We start from the raw sequence: 21,055 nt of genomic DNA, 5'->3' as shown, positions 1-21,055 counted from the left end.
GCAGCAGAGGTTCCCAGGGATGCTTGTTACTCAGCAGTGCAGCACCGTCCCATCGCTCTCTGCTTCCACTTCCCCCTGACCTGGCCGACCTGTCCTCCTCCCTTCACAACCTGCTTTGTGTTTTATAGATGTGTGGTTCTTCACTGAGTCATTTCATTGATTCACTCGTAAGTCAGGAAGAGTCAAGTGTCTGTTTCCTGTGCTGTTCTAGGCAGTGGGTTGCTTTAGGAGGTAAGGAGAGAGTAAACAGAGGTGGTGCTCATCTGTGCCTGCCCATCCCTGGACTCTGTAGGCTGACACAGCAGGATATGCCCAAAGTCGTGTGGACAAGTCATGGGGAACGAGCCTGTTTGAGGCCTTGCAGATAGGAGTAGGCAGAACCAGGAGCATTCTTCTGGATGCTTCCAAATAAAATGCTGCTCCAGATCCCTCTTCCAGAGTTGTATTTCACACACACCTGCTCAGGGTGTGTCTGACCCCACGGCCTGTGGCTGCCTCCTCATTGACACAGTCACAGGGCCTGATCTGTGCATTGAAGACTGGGAGCTTGGAATCTATGGATAAAACAATTTGTTGGTTAGGATGGAAATTTTTATATTAACTAATACTGCATAAAATTCAAACCTGAATCTTTATTTTGGTGCATTTTAGATTTATTTTATCAAACACACTTAAACACATGCATATATACACTTGCTAAAATTAATATGGACAAAACATTATTCATGTTTTATTTTTTTTTGTAGTTGGCCAATGGATGGATTTATGGAGAAACATATTCAGATTCATCTAAAGTTCAACCGTTAATGAAGCCATATAAACTATTATCTGAAAAGGTGAGGGTTTTTTTAAGTGTTATGTTTTAATTTTTTTTTCAAATTTTTTTCTTTGTGATGTAATTTCTTATTAATATATATATATATATATATATATATATATATATATATATATATATTTACTTTATCCATGCTATTTTCACCTTTACTCACAGGTTCCTTTTTTTATCCTTTATCTTTTGTCTTTTTTTTTTCCTATTCCTATTTTCTGTCACTATTTATTTTTATTGGTTATTTTCTCTCTATTTAATAGTTTTCTGATCCTTTTTGAATTTTATTCCTCTCCTGTATTTTTAAGGACTTCAGAAAATATCATTCTTAAGAGTTTTTTGGCCCTGGCCAGTTGGCTCAGCAGTAAAGCATCAGCCCGGTGTGTGGATGTCCTGCATTCAATTCCTGGTCTGGGCACACAGGAAAAATGCTCATCTGCTTCTCCACCCCTCCCCCTCTTCTCTCTCTCTCTCTCTCACTTTTTTCTCTTCCTCTGCCACAGTCATGGCTCTAATGGCAAGCAAGTTGGCCCAGGGCACTGAGGAAGGCTCCATGGCCTCGCCCCAGGCACTGAAATAGCTAAGTTGCTGAGCAACAAGCAGCGGCTCTAGATGGGCAGAGCATCATCAACCTGTAGGGGGCTTACTGGGTGGATTTCAGTTGGGGTGCATGTGAGAGCCTGTCTCTCTGCCTCCTGCCTCCCAAACTCTCACTTAATAAAAAAAAGTTTTTTGATGAGGGATAATAAAGTAATATTTAATGTTGTTATTTATAAGTTTATATGTTTTACTTCTTTGGGGGAAGTCAGTGTCTTGACAAATGCAGAAAAGGTTTTCTAGCTCGGTGCTTCTGCAGGGAACTTATATTTCTTTACTCTGCTGGTGGGAGAGCCTTCGCTCACCTGTCATCTAATCTGCCCTTTTTCTAATGGTATTTCTCCTTTCAGTTTCTAAGTGATGGGACCTGGGCAGCTAAAGGAGATCAGCCTCCGTGCTGTACTGAGCAGAGGGCCCCTGTGAGCAGCAGCTGTCAAACCAGGGTTTAGTTCACACTCTGCTTTTCAGAACGTTTATTCTCGTTTTTATTTTTGAATGAGCCATGTCAATCAAACCTTTTAAAAAGTGAAGGCAGTCTATTTCAGAGCAAAGCATTAAATATTTTTTATTTTAATTTGATTCATAATACTCCCACGCCTCTTTTATTTTCTCTTCCTTTTTGTCTCTAGGAAAAAGAAATTTATCGCTGGCCAATCAAAGAATCTTTAAAAACGATGCTGGCCTGGGGATGGAGAATTGAGCGGACACGGGAGGGGGACAGCATGGCCCTCTACAATCGCACTCGTCGTATTTCTCAGACCAGCCAGGTGAGAGGCACAGAGAAGAAGCCACTGCTTATGTAGTAAAACAGTTTTAAGTTTTTATTTAATTATTGGGTTTTTCAAAAGCAAATAATTTGGAAGTTCTGAAGATTAGCATAAAGTTTAGAGGAAGAACAACCATGTTTTTTCTTTTTCTTTTTTATATTTTAATTTTAATTTTAAGTGAAGTCTTGGTTTAAGTGCTCAAGTTATTAATGAGGTCTTACTCTTCCTCAGGCCAGGCTGTGAAGACTTACCCAAGGGTATTGTTTGAAGTCTTTCTGACGCAGACTGTAGAGTGTGTTTATTACCTGCAAGTGGGTGGTCTTAGAGCACAGGTTCTCAACCTGTGGGTCGCGACCCCGGTGGGGGTCGAAGGACCAAAACACAGGGTCGCCTAAAGCCCGCTGGGGTCGCGACCCACAGGTTGAGAACCGCTGTCTTAGAGCTTTCTCCTCCTATGCAGTAAGAGCTGAAGGTTGTTTCTTAGGGAGCCGTGGGAGGTCCGACAGTAGAGATCCAGCCCTGAGGCCACATGGCTGTTCACAGGTGAGCTGAGCACCTGTTCACGTTCACGGGGCAGACGTGCACCCAGACAGACAGGGCAGGATTCAGAGAGCTCATCGCTGGTGAGCATGTCCAAGAAGTACTATCGCTGTCGCCTCAGCGGGGTGCTAGCTGTGAGAATCTGTGCTCCAGTAGGTAGAGGGCAGCTCAGCCTAGAGCTGGAGAGCCTGGGGTTCAACGTCAGAACAGATACCAACTAGCTACTGTGGCCTTTCATTTTTCTGGAAGCGGAACCTGTCCTTGCCCCTTCCCAGACTGCTCAGGCCACTGCATTTGTGTTTATTCTTGCCATTTATACAGATAACATTTTTGAAAAAAAAAGGAAGTGAAGCACATATTTGAAATATACATTTTTAAATAAATGAAGTTCTGATTTGGAAATATTTTACGTTAAAGTCTCTTAAGTAAGTCCGTGGATGGAAGCCGTAGAAGCATACTGTGTACCTTTTTACCATGTATACGCGTATTTCTGATGGATTACATCGTGTTTTCATGTGTTTCAAATATCACTGAGCACAAACTGAGCACTAGGCGATAGGAATGCAGAGGTGAAAGACCCAGTTTATGAATTTGATCTCAGATGCTGTTTTAGGCAGAATTATGACTCCCAGAAATGATTTCCCAGTCACTGGAATATGAAAACACTGCTTTACTTGGGTTTTGCTGACATGATTAAGATTTCCCGTGTGATCAAGGTTGAAGATCCTGAGATGGGGAGACCATATTGAGGAATTGGCAGCCCAGTGTCATTACAAGGACCTTTGAAAATTAAGAATCCTTTCTGCCTTCAGACAAGGGAGGTGGGACCTCAAAAGCCTGGTCAGAGAGACGTGATGCACCTGGCTTAGAAGATAGGGGAAGCGTCTGTGAGCCAAGTAATGTGGGTGACTTCATTCTCTCATTAAACCTCTAGAAAGGAACATGGCTCCCCTGACACCTTCATTTTAGCTTATTGAGACTTGTGTCAGACTTTGAACAACTTTGTGATATTTTAAGCCACTAAATTTGTGGTAATGTCATGCAGCAATAATAGAAAATTAATATTGGTATAGAATGGAGGCCAAAGGGAGATGGTATTGAATAGTTGAACATTTAAGCCGAGTGCAAGAGCAACGTTAAGCTAGGTCACCTGGGTTTTGGTTTATTGAGAAATGGTTGGTAAATTAAATATTTAAAGTAGATATGGATAGAGACACCTAGAAAAAGCATTTAGAATAAAGAAACAACAGACAAGTATTTAAAGGTGATTTATGGAAGAAGGGCCAGAGAAGGAATCCAAGGAGAGAAGTTGTCGAGGTATGCAGAAAGAGCATTCCTGAAGTGGGGCCGGTGAGCAGTGGGAACAGGTCCAGTCTGGGAGGACCAGTGTCATGGCTGCTGGAAAGAAGACTGTGACTTTAGCAACCTGGAGACCAGGAAGGTGTTAGAAGTTATAGTAGACTGGCAGGGAAGGAAGCGTGTTGTATGTTGAGGGCAGGGGAGGCAGACTCCTGAGTTGGGGTCCTTCTTGCTCACAGTTGTAACTCTGTGATCTGTGTAAGTGACTTATGCTCTCTAAATCTCAAATGTCCTTTTAAGAGTATTTAAAGGAGGAAGAAAATGTGATTTTGTTGCACATTTCACTATTAGAAGGTACTGAGCAGTGGTGAAGTCACAGAAGCCAGGGTTTAGTCAAGACTGACCAGTCAGTTGAATGTAGCCCGTGAGCCCTATATTAATGAATGCATAGGACAGTCTCTATCTGCTTTTACACACACAGACAAGAGGTATATCGTGCCTTTATTTTGTTCTGTGTTTATCCATGTCTAACAAGAGCATATACACATGAAAAACAATATTCACACATTATGAAGTATAATATGTTTTATATAACAATATAACATTGTGAAATATATCAAGATATACTTTGAGATTTATAAGCAGGAACCAGATCTCAGTTCTGTGACTCACTGTCCCCTAATATACCATTGGCAGGCACGTGCTAAGAGCACAGGGCAGTGGAACCTCTTACAGTTGATTAGAAGATATGTTCCATATTTTAAATGTCAGAATTTAAAAATTAAGAAAACTTCTGGCTGTTAAGGATATCTTTGTAAATCATTGAATGCTATATGTTTGTTATACTTTTAAAAGTAAAAAGTTGAAATTCATCTTAACATTTAGCTCCTAAATATTGACCTCTTTGATTAATCACTGTTTACTGAGGAAGGGCCAAGTTCATTACTGCCAATTAGAATGTGTAAGAAACTCAAGAATACAGTGGTCCTTTGACTAAGGTAACATTTTAGGATCTTAGAATCATTGAGCAATTTGCTGAATTGTTGTTATTAGCTTTTGGGGTTGGCAACCCCTGCAATGTCAGGAATTATTATGTAGTCATAAATAATTGTCAGACACCCAAATATAATTTAATTTGCTAGATGTGCTTGTGAAATCAGTTTGTATAGATGCTTGTCAGTTTTATATGAGGAGAAATGTTTGTTTGGAAGTTTGTTTGCCTTGTATTTCTGGAGTGTCTCTCAAGTCTCTCTCCACAGGGAGTTTTAATGAGATACTACTTTCCCCCCACATAAATTGTCTAGGTTTCTATAGATGTTTCCCATGGGTACAGCCCCCAGGCCATTGACATGAGCAACGTCACACTGTCCAGAGACCTTCATGTAAGTACTGGTGGGAACTCCTCAAAATATTCTGTGAATTATATTTTTGCAAAGCACGCTATAACACATTCTGCGTGTATTCTGCAGCGTGGGTTGTTTGAATGCGGTAATCGTGAAGGGTCCACGGTTTATGCATATCCCAACTTCTCTGTGCTATGAAAGTTGATATAACTTTTTCTAGGGTGTTTCTTCCAGACAGCATATTTTCTTTCAAGATAATATTAATTAAATTGAAGCTCTTTAGTACCCTCATCTCATTAAATGTCTGTGGCGAGAAGGAATCTCTGGTCAAGAACAACCTTCATGCTTATTAAAGGTTATGATTTGTTAGTTGTGAATCCAGGGAAACTGATGGCATTTTGCTTGCTCCCTGCATATATTTTTAAATTATTATTTAAAATTTTATTTTAAATTGTAGTTTACATTCAACATTATTCGGTATTAGTTTCAGGTGTGTGTACAGCATAGTGAGACAATTATATATTTTACAAAGTGGCCCCTGATATTTCCTGTTTCCCACCTGGCACCATACATAGTTATTACAATAGTAGTGACTAGACATATGAAAAGGTGCTCAATGTCAGTAATCATCTGAAAAATGTAAATTAAGACCACCATGAGATATCACCTCACACCAGTCAGAATGGTGCTCATCAACAAAACAACACAGAATAAGTGCTGGCAGGGACGTGGAGAAAAGGGAACCCTCCTGCATTGCTGGTAGGAATGCAGACTGGTGCAACCAATTTGGAGAACTGTATGGAGGTTCCTTAAAAAATATGCTCCATTCATGGTTTCAGCTCTTCTCCTTTGCTACTAAGGAATGTGCTGATTTGAGTGTGAGATAAAATTTGTTGCCATGGAACATAAGTTAACAGGCCAATACAATGATCAAACAATGATATTGGCATTGTTAGTATTATTCCAAGAGAAATAAGTATATAAATTAAAAAAAACCCTATGCATTTTTAAATTGTTCCCATATGGATGTATTGAAATGACATCGTAAACCTGAAAATCAAAAGTGAAAAGAATCTTAGCAGTTATCTTGTCAAAATCTAAAGGTCCACAGAAAGGTTAATGTGGTTTGTCCAAGGTCTCACCTCAATTGGGGCAGACGATGATCTAGAACAGCGATTCTCAACAGGTATGCTACGAGAATTTTTAAGACATGCAATACCTATGGGCAATGCAGTGCCCCTATTTAGTCAGGGGCACTGACCCCTTTTCCCTTAGATTGTCAAATTAAAAAAAAAAATGACAGCAACTAACACAACAATAGCGATCCGGTGTGAATGAATTATAATTATACCTATTTTGTCACATTGGCAAAAATATATATTTTTTGATGGACCACAGAATTTTAGTAATTAGTTTAGGTGTGCCTGGATGAAAAAGGTAGAAATAGCTAATCTAAACTATTCATCTGATGTTCTCTGCTGTCAGTGTTTAATAAGGTTTAGGTTATCTTTCAAAGCTCTGGAAATTAAAGTAAGAACTTATAGATATATATTTTTTTGGTTGTAGTCCATAACTATTTTGAAGTTTCATTATTGAATTAATAAAACATGTGTCTTTAAACATTATAAATAACGGCTGCTCCCATGAAATTATCTCTGCTGTTTCCCGCATAATTTCACGATCACTCGAGTTCTCTGGAATTCAGATTCTAAGTAAGACGCTGTGTCTGGTCATATTGTGAAGGTGCTTTAGCACTAACACACTATGATGTATTGCAGGGGTCCCCAAACTTTTTACTCAGAGGTCCAGTTCACTGTCCCTCAGACTGTTGGAGGGCCGGACTATAAAAAAACTATGAACAAATCCCTATGCACACTACACATATCTAAAAACAAAATGGGAACGAATACAATATTTAAAATAGAGAACAAGTAAACTTAAATCAACAAACTGACCAGTATTTCAATGGGAACTATGCTCCTCTCACTGACCACCAATGAAAGAGGTGCCCCTTCCGGGTGTGCAGAGGGGGGCTGGATAAATGGCCTCAGGGGGCCGTAGTTTGGGGACCCCTGATGTATTGGTTTAAATAACATATTGTAAAACAAAATTACCTTTTTCTTCCTTATTAAAGTGTAACTCAGTTGCTAAATGTTTTGTTTATTTAAGGCTATGGCAGAAATGATGGCTAAAAACTACCATAATATATGGGCAAAGAAAAAGAAAATGGAACTGGAATCCAAAGGTAATATTTTCTAAAACGTTCTCATTGAAAACAGAGTTTGACTATATGAGCATACAGTGCAGGTAAAATAGATGCTTTAGCACAAGAGCTTATTGTATCCGTAATTTATTAGAATGGTTCAGATATGCTTGTGACAGCCTCAGGGGAGAAATTCTGTAATCTCCTGACTCCTGGTGTATATTCCCGCATGTCTCAGAATCTCTGTGGCCCTCTCTTGTCCATTATAGGTGTAGATCCCTGCACTTCTGGTCCTGGCACTGAGGGCTGTTAATTCCTAAGTCCTCCTGCTTTTGCTTTCAGCTTAGATAATGAATCCTCTCTGGTTCCCTTCTATTCCTGCCCCAGCCGCTCTGCTGTGTCCAGTCTAGTTACGTCATTTGCTTTTGCTTACTCTGTCTGCTGCATTTTAAATGTTAAAATGACCCAGTTTTTTTTTGTCATTTCTCAAATATTTTCTTAACTTATTTACATAAATATTTTTCAGATTAATACATCCTACACCGATGCTCATTGTCCCTTTGCATTGATTATTGTGTGGTGTCACCTAGTGGTTATAAAGTCCTACTGTATTTCTGCCATCACTGAGTCCAAGAAAACTCTAGGAAAACATGGCATTTTCTCCTTTGCCTTCTGTTTGCTTGTTTCTTAAGAAAATTCAACATTTATGATGGGTTTAGTAGCTCATGACTAACTCACATCGGACACTGAGTTAATAGGCTCTATGTTGCCACCATAATTCAAACAGAATGTTTATTTTCAATATTTTTTCTCTGGAACTCCCTGAGCAGTTCATGTTTCCCATGTTATATTCCCATACGTGTTTTGGGGGAATATTTATTTTGATGCTGATTTAATGATATTCCTTTCACCAGATCTTAGTATCTGGAATCACCAAGGCATTTTTTGATAGTCTTTAATTCTTACAAAATTTATAATTTTAAAATTGTTTTCTCATTATTAGCTTTTTTTAAATGTAAGTAATTCCTAGAATTTGCAAGTCTAAAAGTACATGTTTTAGTATTTCTCAGCAGAACAGGTAAACTAGAATCCTAGACATTTGCCTAAATTTTTAATCAGTTGAGAATGTATGTTACTCTTACTAGACTTATAATGAGATCAACTTTTAACTTAGCAACCTAAGTATGGATTTTGGGTAGAAACATGTAACTATAACATGCTGTCTGATGCGGGACGCATAATAAAAATTCCATGTAGAGGACTCTCTCCCCTGCGGGTAGAACATGCAGCCTGTCCCTTGATGTCTCTTGAAGCATGCCTGTGCCCTTACTAGGTCGGGCAGGGCGTCATCTCCAAGTCTATCTGCAGCCTTCAGACCCAGAGTTCCTTTGAACGGAGGGACGCCGCTGCTCCTCCCTTCCTGTGTGATTGCAGGTGCTCTGGCCACCTGATAGCCCGAGCGCCCTTGTGTTTGTGGTTTCACTGCCTTCCAGAAACATGGGCGGTCTTTCCCGGAGCAGGAACAACCCTGGTGAGGGAAGAGTCCTTTAACTTCTGCAATGAAAGGACACCAGAGATTCGGTCATGTGATCCTGTGACAGACAACTGTGTCTCCTTTCAGAAGGTCCCCATTGCTAGTCTGTGTTCTTGTCTGGACTTTCTCTTAGGAGGTGGGAACCATCCTCTACTGGTTCCTTACGACACTCTGACAGCCAAGGAGAAAGCCAAGGACAGGGAGAAAGCACAGGACATCCTCAAGTTCTTGCAGATCAACGGATATGTCGTGTCCAGGTATAAGTGCCCTGCTCCTGTTATGCATTCTTGTTTGAGACTGAATATATAAACATCCCCATCAAATCCATTATGGCCGAAAGTGAATTCAGTGTTCAGTTTAAACCTTAGAGCAAGTATTTAGTGTGTTCCAATCAACATGTTAGGAACATCAACACCCGTCGTTGTTGGCCTCCGCTCCTTAAAGCATGTTAAAGTGCTGCTCATGTTAATCCCTCATATGTCATCTCTGCAAAACCTAGGCAAAAATGACACTTTTTCTGAAGGCAGCGTTTTATTGCATAGTTATTAGCTACAGTTTTATTTCAAAATAGTTTTTATTTTCATTTTTTTTGTACCTTTCCAAAGCCAGAAGCGGAGAGGCAGTCATACAGACTCCCACATGCGCCTGACTGGGATCCACCCGGAATGCCCACAAAGGGGGCAATGCTCTGCCCATCTGGGGCATTGCTCTGTCATGGCCAGAGCCGTGGCCATGGAACCATCCACAGCACCTGGGCCAACTATGCTCCAAATGGAGCCCTGGCTGCAGGAGGGGAAGAGAGAGAGACAGAGAGGAAGGAGAGGGAGAGGGGTGGAGAAGATGGCTGCTTCTCCTGTGTGCCCTGACTGGGAATTGAACCTGGGACTTCCACATGCCGGGCTGACGCTCCACCGCTGAGCCAGCCGGCCAGGGCCAAAGCATTTCATGTAAGTCAAATCTCATTTTTTACTTTCACTACAGAATATCAGACAGTCTTCTAAATGTTTACGTGTCATGTATGTAAAGTTTTGTTAAATACTCGCACATACTTTCTAATAGGCTTTGTAGGTATTGGTTGCCACATTTCCTTTTGCTCTTCTAGAGGGTTCAAGGACCTGGAACTGGACACGCCTTCTATTGAGAAGCGATTCACCTACAGTTTCCTCCAGCAGCTCATCTGCTACGTGGACGAAGCCCATCAGTACATTTTGCAGTTCGGTAAGCACCACCGTCCCACCGCGGACTCACTCCTCTGTGGACCGTTCCCTGAGAACATACACACTTTCCACCCATCCTGGTACTGACCAGAGTCTGCTCCTCAGCAGGCAAACAGCTTGTAAAGATGGTGCATTTTCAGAACTTAAAAAAATCTAACATAAAATTCTGTTCTCCATATAAAGTTTATTGGTCCTGATTTCTCACTTTGAAAGGTGCACTGGATGGACATCAAAATCTAAAGCATAGTTAGATCTTTCCTTAGGAAATTAATTGCTCTTCCCTTAAAAAAGACTGAAAATCTGGTGGATTCCTGAAGTTTCTAGACACTGTACAGGCTTTGAGTTTAGCCTCTGTAGGGACATGTGTTCATGCATGAGTTTCTGTACTTTATTATCTTCTCGGAGGAAAATGCAGGACTCCTGCCTATCCAGCCTTGGGCCACCTGAGCACAAACAGAAATCCTTATTTTAAATCTTAGATTCAGAGCATTTCATCAACACAGCCGCCTCTCACTTCATTACCCTGTGGTTGTCATCAGCGTGGTGGGATTAAGTGTAAATTGATTATCACTCACACATTTCTGCCATGCCCGCCTCTCAGCCACTGGTGGCGACTTTTAAATGTTCTTTTCAGCTAAGAAGGTTTTGTTTCTGTTTCTGTTTTTGTTTCGTAATCCTCATACTTTCTGTATTCAAATTGTTTCCTCCGAGCCCACAGCAACAAACACATCTTCAGCCTGCCTCCTCACAAAGGGTGTGTTGCTGATGTTCTCTTAGGAGTCAGTTTTGGGCATAGCATTGGGTGAAGTTCACAGAAACTCAAGCTCGGGTGTTTTCTTGTTCCTGGCTTCCTGTATCCAAAGTGTGATGAAAGATTTCCCAGTTGATCATTATTCTCTTTTTTTAAACTATTTTAAAAAGTTTAATTACAGTTGGCATACAGTATTATATTAGTTCCAGGTGTACAACATAGTGGTTAAGCATTTGTATAACTTACGGAGTGATCCTCTGAAAAATCTGATACCCATCTGACTCCATTTGTAGTTATTACAATATTATTGACTATGTTTCCTACACTGTACTTTACATCTCTGTGACTATTTTTAATAACTGGCAATTTATACTTCTTAATCCCTTCTTTTTTTATAATTACTCTCTTCAAGAACCTCTCTATCTTTCAACCTCCCTCTTTATCGACAGTCCAAAAGCTATATATTTTTGCTCTTATTAACTATCTTTTTCACAAAACCTAATTATGCAAACTAGTTTTTACTGTGTCATCTCTTTGTTACTCAAACAATGATATTTTTAGAACATATGATGTATGAATCATTCTGACTAGTAGCCAAATTAGACTAAAATAATGAAATCTGACCCAAGAAAAAAAATGCAGCTCTGGTGAGTGTTGGAAGCCACTGTGCACACAGTTGAATATGCAAAAATCTCTTCCACATTTAAATGTATCGCACATGAGTGGCCACCCTGAAAGCCAGCTTTCTTTTTGGCAAGTGAGAGGAGTAGAGGCAAGAAGAGCAATCCCTTGGACAATGGTTGGTTTTTTGCCTCTGAAGAGAGAGCAGGGACAAGTTGAAAATTTATTCTCATGGTGTTCAAGTTTCTGAATAAGCCATCCAGGACAGCGTTGAGTGTGCAGAGTGGTGGTGTTCCATTCCAGAGCCGACTCACCCACTCAGCACACTTTTTTCCCTCCACGGAGAAAATGGGACCAGGTGAACAGAGCCCACATACACGCTTCCAATCGCTGACACTCCACAGACCTTTCCCAGAGGCCGCGACTAGGAAAGGATGCCTGAGAGCTCTGTCAGGAGCCCGTGGGTTTGGGAGCACCTGCACCATCGCTTATTCTAGCTTCCATTGTCCATTGCTACAGCACAGAGACTTCTGTGGGGCCTTCTCCTTTTCTCTGCCTGTGCTGCCTTTGCCACACATCTGTAGTGAGTTCATGCTTAGACGTACGCTGACGATGACAGTAGGAATGTGCATATACCTTTTCTAATTTCTGTATTATCTTGTACATAATATTCTCTCCAGATCTTTTCCATGTTTTGCATATATGCGTTTTTGCTAAAATATATAATGAAGGAGAGATATTTCCTGTTCAGTTTCTTGAAATATTAACAGGTTTACTAAGCACAAAATTCTGTCAGACATGTTTGTATGAGAAAGTCCCTTTTGTGTGACATGCTTGAGACAGACTTAGTGCAAAAGTGATAACAAAAATGAAGTTATGAGTCTTAAAAAGCCATTGTTTTCTTTTACTTATTCATGGGAAAAACATTGTTATGATATTACAAAATATCTAAATTCCCTGAAAATTATTCTGAATGTATATCTAAGATTTAATACTATATATCTCAACTTGCTTTGATTTCTATTTGCAAAAGAACTCTTACAAGCAAGTCAGTTTGATTCTTAAAAGTATGGGAAAAAAAAAAGTATGGGAGCTCCACTTACAACTTTTACTAAAAGCTGGTACCCAATTCTGAATTGTTGAGCTCTCCAACATGTCCTGAACAGCACTGTGGTTATTATATTAATCAGCACCTCTTCCCTGTGCATAAGAGCTCATCTGCATGCACGCAGGAGGGGGGAAGGCCACCTTCTCAGCTAAGTGACTCGTTAGGTCAATCAGTTCTGAGCCCTGGGGAAAAGTGGGTGTTTATGCTTCGCTTCTGGAAATTGCTCAGCTCACACTCCCTGTTCTCAACGGAGCTGTGAGACTTGACTGCTGAGAGGGGAATTTTCCCTGTTTTCTATTCTGGTTTTCCCCTACATGCCAATACACTCTCAGAGCCACCCCAGTGTGCTGTGCTCATGACCACACATCTGGGCTCTGCTCAGTAGCTTTCTAATTTGAATTTGGCTATTTGCTTAAATTCCTTTTTATTTATTACACTGCCAAAGTTAGCGTTTATGTGTTTGGTTGGCTTTTTATATTGAGTTCGGTGGGATAGCACATTCAGCAATGTGTTGTATACTTTGCGTTTGGGGTGATTATCTGGTGATGTTTGAAGTGCGACCTGTTCCTGAAAACTCTTTCCTGTCTGCAGATGGTGGCAGCAGAAGCAAAGAACAGCATTTCTCTTATGAGCAAGAAATCAAGTTCTTTGCTAAAGTACAGTATACAGTCTGTCTTGTTTTTATTTCTCTATGTTTGCTTACGAATGTACCTTTATCTCTCAGCCTCATTTCAGAATGTGCTTGTCTTTAAACATGACTTCTGCAAGTTCATGTCCTGTGGCACCAACAGCTACACGAACCACGTGGTTGATTGGCTCCAGCAGCTCACTCTGCCCTCCCTGCCTTAGTTCTCAAATGACTTAGTTCTATATGAGGTTTGATTCAGAGTTGCCTTTCTCTGGCTTTATCACATAATGTAGAAGAAAAATATCTATTTCTTAATATATATTTGAATGTTATGATTTAAAATTTGTAGATGAGCATTTCTTTCATAAAGAGGAAAAACACTAACTAATACATGGGTACATGATAAGGACCTTTACATGGGATCTTTATTGTGGGACCTTGTTCCTGGTGGCTTTACAGATCAGGAAGCTGAGGCTCAGAGACGATCAACTGTTCATCCCATTATTATTATTACTCATTCCATTTAACACAATTTGTCAAGAATGTGCTGTCTGCCTGGAGCATTTACAACTTTCTCTCAGCCAATAGGGAAGGTTGCAGAGTGGGTTTAAGTTTCCACATTGGTTTGTTGATTCAGTATTTATACTCTGCCTGGTCTGTTAGGTGTCAGACTGTCCTGGGGAGTCCCTGCCAGACACAGCATGCCCTGGACACTTTGCCATGTGCAGTACTGTATGCCCTATGTGGCATTTAACCTGTAGACCTACCTAATGATTTCTGTCTATTTCCGTTTAATGTACCTGCATGTGGTGGCTGTTAGAGATCATTTGCAAAATGTCATATTCTTTTGATTGACTTTCTATTTGGTTTCTTTTACATGTTTTTAGAATTGTGGCCTTTACTGTAACTGAGATTTCTCTAGTCTTCTTCGACTCAGTGTCGTACTCAGAGTTTGTATAAGTATCTGAAGTTTGTCCTGAGCTGCACATTGCTAGTTCTCTCTTCAGCTATGATACAGGCCCTTGGCAGCCAGTTGTTGGGAATGCTGAATTCATGGCCTCTAATCATATGTTTAAAAATACATTCTTGTATTGCATTGCTATGCACTCATCACCTAGTGACTTTGTTTGTAGATAGATGCCTAATATGGCTTAATTTCTACTAAATCTATGATTCATTCATTCACATATTTATTGAGTACTTATTATTTGCCAATCTCTAAGGTCAGACAATGTCATGACTTTCTAAGAAAATCACCAAAACTTACATATTCCTATAATGTATAAATATGCTATACCACATTGTAGGGAAAAAAATGTAGCTAGATACACTTCAGTCTAAATACTGGTATTGTCAATTATTCTTAACTTTTTTCATTTGTTTAGTCAACAAATATTTTTCTAGTGCTTGCTCTGTGCCCAATAAAGCCCTCTGCACTAGCAATTCTGATCAGTGAAACAGAGCAAGGCAGGGATCACAGGGACCAGACGTGTTTTTTGTTCTCTTGTACCTTATAGATTCCTGGGAGAGTGACTAATCCCAAATCACCCAGACAAAATGTAAAATTGCAAATGGTGGCACAAGAGCAGAGATTATAGAGGTTTTGTCTAACTGAAGAGTGAGCCAGGCCTTTCTGATGAAGACCCCTTGAGCAGGGGTCTGCAGGGGTATGGGTCCTGCATATGTGTGAAGAGCACTTCGGAGGGAATGACACATGCAAAGCCCTGGAACGGACTTTTGGAGGGGCCAAGTAAGAACACTGTGGAACTGGGAAAGTGACTGTGACTTTAAGTGACACCTTTTCTACATCTCAGTTCACTCCCTGCAGAGAAGAGGTGGTGATACCTACCCTACAGGGTAGTTACAGGATGAATTAAATGATGGGATGTCAGCTGTGATCCTCACATGTAGTAGAGACTCAATAAGTGGTAGTCATTGATTAGGAATAGAACTGCACTGTATTAAGTTATTAAGAATATTTCATTCTGGCCCTGGCCAGATAGGTCAGTGTATAGAGCATCATCCTTGCACACCAAGGTTGCAGGTTCGATCCCCAGTCAGGGCATGTATGAGAAGCAATCAATGAATGCACAACTAATAATGGAGTAACTAAGGGGAGCATAGAGTTGATGCTTCTCTTTCTGTGTCTTGTTCCCACCCACCTTCCTCCCTCTCTTTCAAATCAATGAAAAAAATTGTAAAAAATATTTAATTTTTATAAAATACTGTAACTCCAAACAGCTGAAAGTTTAGTGTGTTCCCCATAATCACACCCCCACCCATACACACAGGGACTGGAAACAGAAGAGTAGAGGCCACTCCCTGGCATGGTGCTGGTGAGGCTGTGGGCACCAGCACCTGTGCCTGTGGACAGCACTCTGCCAGCCCCCTAGCCTCAGCGCTGCCCCCACCCAGATGCCCACGGTGCACACCTGTCTTCTTTTCCTTCCTTTTAGGTCATCCTGCCTTTAATCGATCAGTACTTCAAAAACCATCGTTTATACTTCCTGTCTGCAGCGAGCAGACCCCTCTGCTCTGAGGGACACGCCTCCAACAAGGAGAAGGAAATGGTGACAAGGTAAATAGCCGCGAGAGCAAAGCCTGGTGTCTGAGTGTGTGCACTGGGGGCCTAGAGGGGCTGTGTGCCTAGTGCTGCTGATCCCTCTTGGAGTCAGACCCTGCAAGGGAATCCATGGGGTATAGACAGTTAGACGTCTTACATTTGCTATGGAGTCTAACACTGGGTGGGGGAATGTGTGCGTGACATGGAGTTCACAGGTGGAGGCTGGAGAGCTGCTGTGCTAAGGCGTTTAACAGATGGTGCTTTTAATACTTATTTTTTTAAAATTCCTTCAAATCTTGTATTTTTTGCCAGCCTTATTTTTTAGGCAGGCATAATCCCGCTGACAGATATTATAATTTTAAATATTTAAGACCTGAAAATGTCCACTCTTGGGAAGAAAATGAAGTGAAAAGATAGCCTCACTCTCCTCAGGCTGGCCCATTAGCAAACTTTCTCATTTTCATTTAAATCTGAGTGTTCATCAGAGATTCATTAGTGATTCTTCTGGGGCTTTCAAGTTTGATCCTCAGAGTTCTCCAGGAACAGGTCTGCACGAGAGTCGAGAGTCGGGGACCATGCAGCCTTCCTCGCATTGCTCCACGTGCAGGAACCCTGCTGAGCTGTTAGATGATATCTAAGAAGCTCTTCTGCAAAGTGAGTGAGCTGTGTGGCGCAGATGCAGACTCTCCTTGGACTTGACATTAGCGCTATTCTGAGTGGCAGTGCAGTGTCACCCCACGGGATGGAGTGAGATGGGACTAAACACCAGAGAGGGGAAGATAAGGTTTCTGTCTGGTGCAGCTGTGGGAATGGGGAGCTGAATGGAATTTAAGTTCATCTCTTTACTTAGAGATATTGTCTATTTTCCAACTAGTAAGTAGCCAGTCATGTGATATTGGATTGCAATAGCATTAAAATGTCCCTAAACTTCATCAAATAATAACTTTCCTGTGAAGTTGATAAAACTGGTTATAGTTAAAATAATAGGGAATTCAGCCCCAGGGGCCTCCCACTCTCTTCCCAGGGCCTGCCTCCCGCTGCTGGGCCCAGCAGCTGAGTGCGCTCAGAGCACCGAGTTCCTATTGGCCTCATGTCATCAGGGCGGCCACGAAGTGTCCTCGGCCTGTCCTGCCTGGGCCCAGTCAGCCTTTGTAACAGAAAGTGTGTTCCCAGAGGGCACCACTCAGTTACATAAACCAATAGCAAACACAGTCAGAGGATGGCAGAAAAACACAAAGCAAACTGCCCCCATTCCGCTCTCCCTCTCCTGCATGTGTGTTGTGGCCTCCATGTAATTTGCAGTCGTACTCTGAGCTGGTCATGGACCAGAGCAGCGCATTTTCACTCCTGATCGCACCCCGCATGCAGAGAATGAGGACACTGTCATAGTCCTGGTAATTTGGGGGAAATACAGGTTAGGTAGCTTCATGATGGAATATTGATTGTCCTCAATACTAACTGCCAGATAAAGGTATCTCCTTTCTTCCTTCTTTTAAGTTTTTAAATTAATTTTTTTTACTTAACTAATTAGCACTAAGAAGCCACTGTAACATTGTGCATGGAGAATGCTGAGACTGCTCAGCAGGAAACAATGGGATTGGTAAGAGGTGTGCAGGGCCATCTGGGGTGCAGAGGCTGCCATGGTGACAGAGTGCTACCTCTAGTGCGGGGTGGGAGCCACCCTCGGGCACATCCTGTGATACTCCTGAATGTCTTCCACGGATGACGTGCTGTCCTAGCTCTGGGGTGTGCAGCAACATAGTCCCAAACTTTAGCGAACTCAGAAGTACAGCTGGGTGATGTACACACGTAGCACTCACAGTGTAATAAGTGCAGCAGTGGAGTTGGGGACAAGTGTGAAGTCCCAGGTGCAGAGAGCACCAGTCAGTGAAGGGAGGGGCTGGAGCGGGAGATACATACAGAGACTACCAGCAGACCCAGCAGGTCACGAGGGAGGCTGAAGCTTCAGAGCTGGGTGGCCGATCACTCGTGTCACTAGCACCACCAAGAAATTTTGGAAGATCTGATTTCAAGAAGAGGTTAAGTTTGGTTAGGTGTTTGTTGAGGATGAACAGGGCTTGCAACTGGAGACAGTCAACGGAGAGCTGGAGATAGGTGGTCAGTGTTGGTGGAGAGAGAGGGCTTATACAGGGATTGTCTTCACCCATGGGATGCTCAGAGCTCGAAGAGTGATGAAAGGAGAGGCAGAAAGGCCAGACACCTCAAACTTGGGGGATTGTTACCAGGGAGGGTTTGAGAATTGAGTCTTTAAAGAACACAGAGAGCAATTAGGGGAGGGAGGAGGGAAATCTTGCTGTGAAACAGAAGCCAGAATTTCTTTCTTTGAGTAGTTGGTGATGCCACCATTGAGAGCTCTCCAGACAGAGACGTAAAAGGTTTGCTGAGTGGGGTCCTGAGGACATCAGGCAGCGCCCAATGGAGAACAGTTTACAGGGCAGCAGGTGGGGGCCAAGCCAGCATCAGTGTTGAGGAAGAGCCTTGTACTGTAGATTCCTGAGTGAAGTCTTGAGGAAATAGATAAAAAGGGACCACAGTGTTATGGAAATATTTATATAGAAACCACAGGCCAGGGCTCATAACCATCAAACTGTATAGTCTGTCCAGAACTCACATCTTGAAAGTGGACAGCACAGGAGGACCCAGGTTTCTAGATATCAGATCTCTCTGGTTTTCTCTGGCAGTTCTCAGACATTAAGCAACCCAACAGAATGGGATACAGAGCAGTTCAGTCCAATCTCACAGCAGACTCTCCTGGGTCTGGGTTAATTAGGTAAAACACAATTTTTGCACTATAAATTCAACATCATCTCAAAGGTTTCACCTGGATGCCAGAGAGGAACCACTAGTGAGAGATAAATATATCACTCAAGATCAGGGGTCCCAAAACTACGGCCCGCGGGTCACATGCGGCCCCCTGAGGCCATTTATCCGCCCCCCTCCCCCGCCGCACTTCCGGAAGGAACACCTCTTTCATTGGCAGTCAATGAGAGGAGCACATTGACCATCTCATTAGCCAAAAGCAGGCCCATAGTTCCCATCGAAATACTGGTCAGTTTGTTGATTTAAATTTACTTGTTCTTTATTTTAAATATTGTATTTGTTCCCGTTTTATTTTTTTACTTTAAAATAAGATATGTGCAGTGTGCATAAGAATTTGTTCATAGTTTTTTTATAGTCCACCCTCCAACGGTCTGAGGGACAGCAAACTGGCCCCCTGTGTAAAAAGTTTGGGGACTCCTGCTCAAGATAGATGGGAAGACAGGGGTTCAAACTGTGTACAAAGTAAGATGAAGTCACTCTCCTTAAACTGAGACAGACCCTGTTGAGTCAACATGCACACGCTCAGGGGATGCAGGCACCTGGGGAAAGGTGATCATGTTTTACTGTCTTTTTTGTTCAACTCTTGCAGCTCAGAGGGCTGATGTCATTATAATCTTATGTCTGCTTGAGTAGATAATTATTTTAAAAACTTAGCACTGAAGAGATTTCCCAAGGCCTCAACTTCACTTTGAGATTTGTAGATGAATATTTTCTTAGAAGAGCTACACAGTGCCCTGTATAATTAATTTTCATCAACAAATTATTCCACATTGTTATTGAAGTGTGACATGTGATGGTGAAAACTGACTGTAGTACAGGTCAGTATCCCAAATGTGATCCTCTCTGTCTCCTTTCTGCCCTCCTGTCATGAACTGTTGCCTCACTTTATTCTGTGGCTTGGTCTGTGTCCTCATGCTGGTGAGGTGGATGCGTGCATGTCGCTGGTAAGGGGAGAGCTTAGCCAGAGAGGGTGGGGCAGTCAGGATACAGTTGTTACTTGGGAAAGTGGCTGAGTACGGGTGCCATTCAAATCCACGTTCATGGTGAGAGCTTGGTGTGCAAGTGGCGGAGGAGCTCTGCGTGTTAGAGAAGGCTTCTTGAGTTAAATGTGTCCTGCGCTGAGTCGTGAGGGCTGGAAGTGAGTGGGGGTGCTCCTGAACAACTGCATCCTGGTGACAAGACAGGACAAGGGCAGGCATTGCTCAGGCTCTGGATCTGACTGAGGGTCAGTGCACACCCTGGGAGGACACAGAGGCCCAGGGACTGCTCTACAGGAGATGAGTAATGTATATGCTCAACTCATGCATGAGCATTAAGAGCCCTTCATGGTTGCAGCTCTGTAATGTTTTCTTCTGAGTAATAATCAGTTGATGAAATTCTGTCTCTCCTTCATGGTGTTCAAATTCCCTGGACGCTTTGGTGTATGTAAGGGGTGTGGCCAAGGTTGCGAAGAAGAAAATGTCAAATGGTGAAACACACTAAAACTTAATGTAACATTTCATGCCCAAAGCACCATACTTCTGTTATTAAATAATGTCCACAACAACAACAAATTCCAGAATTTCAGTACATTGGAGCAGATGGAATTAAATCTTTCCTTGTGGTTTTCAGTAGTTATATTCTTTCATGTTCTTATAGATTGTTTTTATATTAATTAGCTTTGCTTTCAGTATTTTTTATTCTTATAATATGTGCTTTTTAAACCATATTTGTTAAAGATATTCTCTCAAAGACTCTTTCTTTAATATCTTTACTCCACATTCTGCTCAGAGAATTGATACTTTCGGGGTGATATCATGTTGTTTTTTTCAGCTCATATATCAGCTGTTTATTTTTCTTTTTTCTCCTTCTTTGTCTTATTTTACTTTAATTTCTCCCTGTCTTATCCACATTCTTCTTCCCCCCCTTTCTCTCTCTCTCTCTCTTTTTTTTTTTTGTCTTTAGCCTATTCTGCAAACTTGGAGTTCTTTTTTTTTTTTTTTTTTTTTTCTGAATTTTTCTGAAGCCGGAAACGGGGAGAGACAGTCAGACAGACTCCCGCATGCACCCGACCGGGATCCACCCTGCACGCCCACCAGGGGGCGACACTCTGCTTACCAGGGGGCGATGCTCTGCCCCTCCAGGGCTTCGCTCTGTTGTGACCAGAGCCACTCTAGCACCTGGGGCAGAGGCCAAGGAGCCATCCCCAGCGCCCGGGCCATCTTTGCTCCAGTGGAG

General features: G+C 41.9%; 1 protein-coding gene across 1 annotated transcript in view; it reads left to right on the top strand.

Moving 5' to 3' along the window:
* LOC136388187 (ryanodine receptor 2-like) overlaps nucleotides 1-21,055 on the top strand; it is a 195,594-nt gene that overhangs the window by 6,007 nt on the left and 168,532 nt on the right. Inside the window, 9 exon segments of the mRNA XM_066360153.1 lie at nucleotides 747-836; nucleotides 2,053-2,190; nucleotides 5,334-5,411; nucleotides 7,542-7,617; nucleotides 9,243-9,366; nucleotides 10,212-10,327; nucleotides 13,398-13,462; nucleotides 15,891-16,012; nucleotides 17,144-17,148. Coding sequence (XP_066216250.1) covers nucleotides 747-836; nucleotides 2,053-2,190; nucleotides 5,334-5,411; nucleotides 7,542-7,617; nucleotides 9,243-9,366; nucleotides 10,212-10,327; nucleotides 13,398-13,462; nucleotides 15,891-16,012; nucleotides 17,144-17,148 — 814 coding nt within the window.

This window comes from Saccopteryx leptura, chromosome 1 (assembly GCF_036850995.1).
Source record: "Saccopteryx leptura isolate mSacLep1 chromosome 1, mSacLep1_pri_phased_curated, whole genome shotgun sequence".
In the NCBI taxonomy this organism is placed as follows: Eukaryota; Metazoa; Chordata; class Mammalia; order Chiroptera; family Emballonuridae; genus Saccopteryx; species Saccopteryx leptura.
The sequence above is the reverse complement of the archived record's forward strand: the minus strand, read 5'-3'. Positions and strand labels throughout refer to the sequence as shown.